We start from the raw sequence: 5,000 nt of genomic DNA on the forward strand, positions 1-5,000 counted from the left end.
CTGTAGGCCTGTTCTGTGTTCTGTAGGCCTGTTCTGTGTTCTGTAGGCCTGTTCTGTAGGCCTGTTCTGTGTTCTGTAGGCCTGTTCTGTGTTATGTAGGCCTGTTCTGTGTTCTGTAGGCCTGTTCTGTGTTATGTAGGCCTGTTCTGTGTTCTGTAGGCCTGTTCTGTGTTCTGTAGGCCTGTTCTGTGTTCTGTAGGCCTGTTCTGTAGGCCTGTTCTGTAGGCTCTGGTCAAATGTAGTGCACAGGGTGCTGTTTGGGACTTAGCCGAATAACTTCTAAAATACTCGGCCCATCTCTGTCTGTGCTCAAATCAAATCAAATCAAATTGTATTGGCCACATGCGCCGAATACAACAGGTGCAGACATTAGTGAAATGCTTACTTACAGCCCTTAACCAACAGTGCATTTATTTTTAATAAAAATTTAGAATAAAACAACAAAAAAGTGTTGAGAAAAAAAGAGCAGAAGTAAAATAAAATAACAGTAGGGAGGTTATATACAGGGGGGGTACTGGTGCAGAGTCAATGTGCGGGGGCACCGGTTAGTTGAGGTAGTTGAAGTAATATGTACATGTGGGTAGAGTTAAAGTGACTATGCATAAATAATTAACAGAGTAGCAGCAGCGTAAAAAGATGGGGTGGGGGGGCAGTGCAAATAGTCCGGGTAGCCATGATTAGCTGTTCAGGAGTCTTATGGCTTGGGGGTAGAAGCTGTTGAGAAGTCTTTTGGACCTAGACTTGGCACTCCGGTACCGCTTGCCGTGCGGTAGCAGAGAGAACAGTCTATGACTAGGGTGGCTGGAGTCTTTGACAATTTTGAGGGCCTTCCTCTGACACCGCCTGGTATAGAGGTCCTGGATGGCAGGAAGCTTGGCCCCAGTGATGTACTGCGCCATATGCACTACCCTCTGTAGTGCCTTGCGGTCGGAGGCCAAGCAGTTGCCATACCAGGCGGTGATGCAACCAGTCAGGATGCTCTCGATGGTGCCGCTGTAGAATTTCTTGAGGATCTGAGGACCCATGCCACATCTTTTCAGTCTCCTGAGGGGTAATAGGCTTTGTCGTACCCTCTTCACGACTGTCTTGGTGTGTTTGGACCATGATAGTTCGTTGGTGATGTGGACACCAAGGAACTTGAAGCTCTCAACCTGTTCCACTACAGCCCCGTCGATGAGAATGGGGGCGTGCTCAGTCCTCTTTTTTTCCCCTGTAGTCCACAATCATCTCATTTGTCTTGGTCACGTTGAGGGAGAGGTTGTTGCTAACTGATGACTGGTGTATCTGTAGATTTATTAACATACTGCATTTACCTTCCATGATGTGCTCTATGGCCACACTCTGCCTGTATGTCCTAGTCTAACCCCATCTCTGTAGCTCAACTGGTAGAGCACGGCGCTTGTAACGCCAGGGTAGTGGGCTCGTTCCCCGGGAACACCCATATGTAAAAATGTATGCACACATGACTGTAAGTCGCTTTGGATAAAAGCGTCTGCTAAATGATGTAAATGTCCTAGTCTAACCCCATCTCACTCTGTCTCTCTCTCTCTCCAGTGTCCAGACTCGGCCTGTATGTCCTGGTCTAACCCCATCTCTCTCTGTCTCTCTCTCTCTCCAGTGTCCAGACTCGGCCTGTATGTCCTGGTCTAACCCCATCTCTCTCTGTCTCTCTCTCTCTCTCCAGTGTCCAGACTCGGCCTGTATGTCCTGGTCTAACCCCATCTCTCTCTGTCTCTCTCTCTCTCCAGTGTCCAGACTCGGCCTGTATGTCCTGGTCTAACCCCATCTCTCTCTGTCTCTCTCTCTCTCCAGTGTCCAGACTCGGCCTGTATGTCCTGGTCTAACCCCATCTCACTCTGTCTCTCTCTCTCTCCAGTGTCCAGACTCGGCCTGTATGTCCTGGTCTAACCCCATCTCTCTCTGTCTCTCTCTCTCTCTCCAGTGTCCAGACTCGGCCTGTATGTCCTGGTCTAACCCCATCTCTCTCTGTCTCTCTCTCTCTCCAGTGTCCAGACTCGGCCTGTATGTCCTGGTCTAACCCCATCTCTCTCTGTCTCTCTCTCTCTCTCCAGTGTCCAGACTCGGCCTGTATGTCCTGGTCTAACCCCATCTCTCTCTGTCTCTCTCTCTCTCCAGTGTCCAGACTCGGCCTGTATGTCCTGGTCTAACCCCATCTCTCTCTCTCTCTCTCTCTCCAGTGTCCAGACTCGGCCTGTATGTCCTGGTCTAACCCCATCTCTCTCTGTCTCTCTCTCTCCAGTGTCCAGACTCGGCCTGTATGTCCTGGTCTAACCCCATCTCTCTCTGTCTCTCTCTCTCTCCAGTGTCCAGACTCGGCCTGTAAGCAGGACCTGTTGGCCTACCTGCAGCGTATAGCCCTGTACTGCCACCAGCTCAACATCTGTAGTAAGGTCAAAGCAGAGGTCCAGAACCTGGGAGGAGAGCTCGTGGTCTCTGGGGTAAGAACTGATGCACTTTGTTACTTACACTGTACATGCTGTGTGTAGTCTAGTGGTTATAGCCGGGGTAAGTCTCTAAGCGCTTTGCACACCTGGATTGTACAATATTTGTACATTATTCTTTTTTAAATTCTTCAAGCTCTGTCAAGTTGGTTGTTGATCATTGCTAGACAGCCATTTTCAAGTCTTGCCATAGATTGTCAAGCCAATTTAAGTCAAAACTGTAACTAGGCCACTCAGGAACATTCAATGTCGTCTTGGTAAGCAACTCCAGTGTATATTTTGGCCTTGTGTTATTGTCCTGCTGAAAGGTGAATTCATCTCCCAGTGTCTGGCGGAAAGCAGACTGAACCAGGTTTTCCTCTAGGATTTTGCCTGTGCTTAGCTCCATTGTTTATTTTTATCCTAAAAAAACTCCCTAGTCCTTGCCGATGACAAGCATACCCATAACATGATGCATCCACTACCATGTTTGAAAATATGAAGAGTGGTACTCAGTGATGTGTTGTGTTGGATTCTCCCAAAACATAACACTTTGTATTCAGGACATAAAGTTCATTTCTTTGTCACATTTTTTGTAGTTTTACTTTAGTGACTTATTGCAAACAGGAATTCATGTTTTGGAATATTTTTTTATTCTGTACAGCCTTCCTTCTTTTCACTCAGTCAATTAGGTTAGTATTGTAGAGTAACTACAATGTTATTGATTCATCCGCAGTTTTCTCTTATCACAGCCATTAAACTCTTAACTGTTTTAAAGTCACCATTGGCCTCATGGTGAAATCCCTGAGCTGTTTCCTTCCTCTCCGGCAACTGAGTTAGGAAGGATGCCTGTATCTTTATAGTGACTGGGTGCATTGATACACCATCCAAAGTGTAATTATTAACTTCACCATGCTCAAAGGGATATTCAATGTCTGCTTTTTATTTTTATTTTGACCTATCTACCAATATGTGCCCTTTGCGAGGCATTGGAAAACCTCCCTGGTCTTTGTGATTTTAATCTGTGTTTGATATTCACTGCTTGACTGAGGGACCTTACAATTATCTGTATGTTTAGGTTACACAGTTGAAGTAGTCATTCAAAAATCATGTAAAACAACTATTATTGCACACAGAGTGAGTCCATGCAATTTATTATGTGACTTGTTAAGCACATTTTTACTCCTGAACTTATTTAGGCTTGCCATAACAAAGGTGTTGAATACTTATTGACTCAAGACATTAAAGCCTTTCATTTTTTATTAAATTGTAAACATTTCTAAAAACATAATTCCACTTTGACATTATGGGGTGATGTGACACAGAATCTCAATTAAATTGGTTTTAAGTTCAGGCTGTAACACAACAAAATGTTGAAAAAGTCAAGGGGTGTGAATACTTCCTGAAGGCATTGTATATGCTATGGCCTACTCTGTAGTCTGGCTTTACACTGTGCTACTAACACTATACATGCTGTGTAGTCTGGCTTTACACTGTGCTACTAAGGCTATACATGCTGTGTAGTCTGGCTTTACACTGTGTTACTAACGCTATACATGCTGTGTAGTCTGGCTTTACACTGTGCTACTAAGGCTATACATGCTGTGTAGTCTGGCTTTACACTGTGTTACTAACGCTATACATGCTGTGTAGTCTGGCTTTACACTGTGCTACTAAGGCTATACATGCTGTGTAGTCTGGCTTTACACTGTGCTACTAAGGCTATACATGCTGTGTAGTCTGGCTTTACACTGTGTTACTAACGCTATACATGCTGTGTAGTCTGGCTTTACACTGTGCTACTAAGGCTATACATGCTGTGTAGTCTGGCTTTACACTGTGCTACTAAGGCTATACATGCTGTGTAGTCTGGCTTTACACTGTGTTACTAACGCTATACATGCTGTGTAGTCTGGCTTTACACTGTGCTACTAAGGCTATACATGCTGTGTAGTCTGGCTTTACACTGTGTTACTAACACTATACATGCTGTGTAGTCTGGCTTTACACTGTGCTACTAACACTATACATGCTGTGTAGTCTGGCTTTACACTGTGCTACTAAGGCTATACATGCTGTGTAGTCTGGCTTTACACTGTGTTACTAACGCTATACATGCTGTGTAGTCTGGCTTTACACTGTGCTACTAAGGCTATACATGCTGTGTAGTCTGGCTTTACACTGTGTTACTAACGCTATACATGCTGTGTAGTCTGGCTTTACACTGTGCTACTAAGGCTATACATGCTGTGTAGTCTGGCTTTACACTGTGCTACTAAGGCTATACATGCTGTGTAGTCTGGCTTTACACTGTGTTACTAACGCTATACATGCTGTGTAGTCTGGCTTTACACTGTGCTACTAAGGCTATACATGCTGTGTAGTCTGGCTTTACACTGTGCTACTAAGGCTATACATGCTGTGTAGTCTGGCTTTACACTGTGTTACTAACGCTATACATGCTGTGTAGTCTGGCTTTACACTGTGCTACTAAGGCTATACATGCTGTGTAGTCTGGCTTTACACTGTGTTACTAACACTATACATGCTGTGTAGTCT

At 44.8% G+C, this 5,000-nt stretch overlaps 1 protein-coding gene across 2 annotated transcripts in view; it reads left to right on the plus strand.

Moving 5' to 3' along the window:
• ctnna1 (catenin (cadherin-associated protein), alpha 1) overlaps nt 1-5,000 on the plus strand; it is a 216,551-nt gene that overhangs the window by 203,454 nt on the left and 8,097 nt on the right. For both annotated transcript variants that reach the window (XM_084147310.1, XM_084147312.1), the window contains exon 18: nt 2,325-2,459. In XM_084147310.1, coding sequence (XP_084003436.1) covers nt 2,325-2,459 — 135 coding nt within the window. The remainder of the gene's footprint in view (nt 1-2,324; nt 2,460-5,000) is intronic.

This window comes from Coregonus lavaretus (genome assembly GCF_964263955.1).
Source record: "Coregonus lavaretus genome assembly, chromosome: 29".
NCBI classification, from domain to species: Eukaryota; Metazoa; Chordata; class Actinopteri; order Salmoniformes; family Salmonidae; genus Coregonus; species Coregonus lavaretus.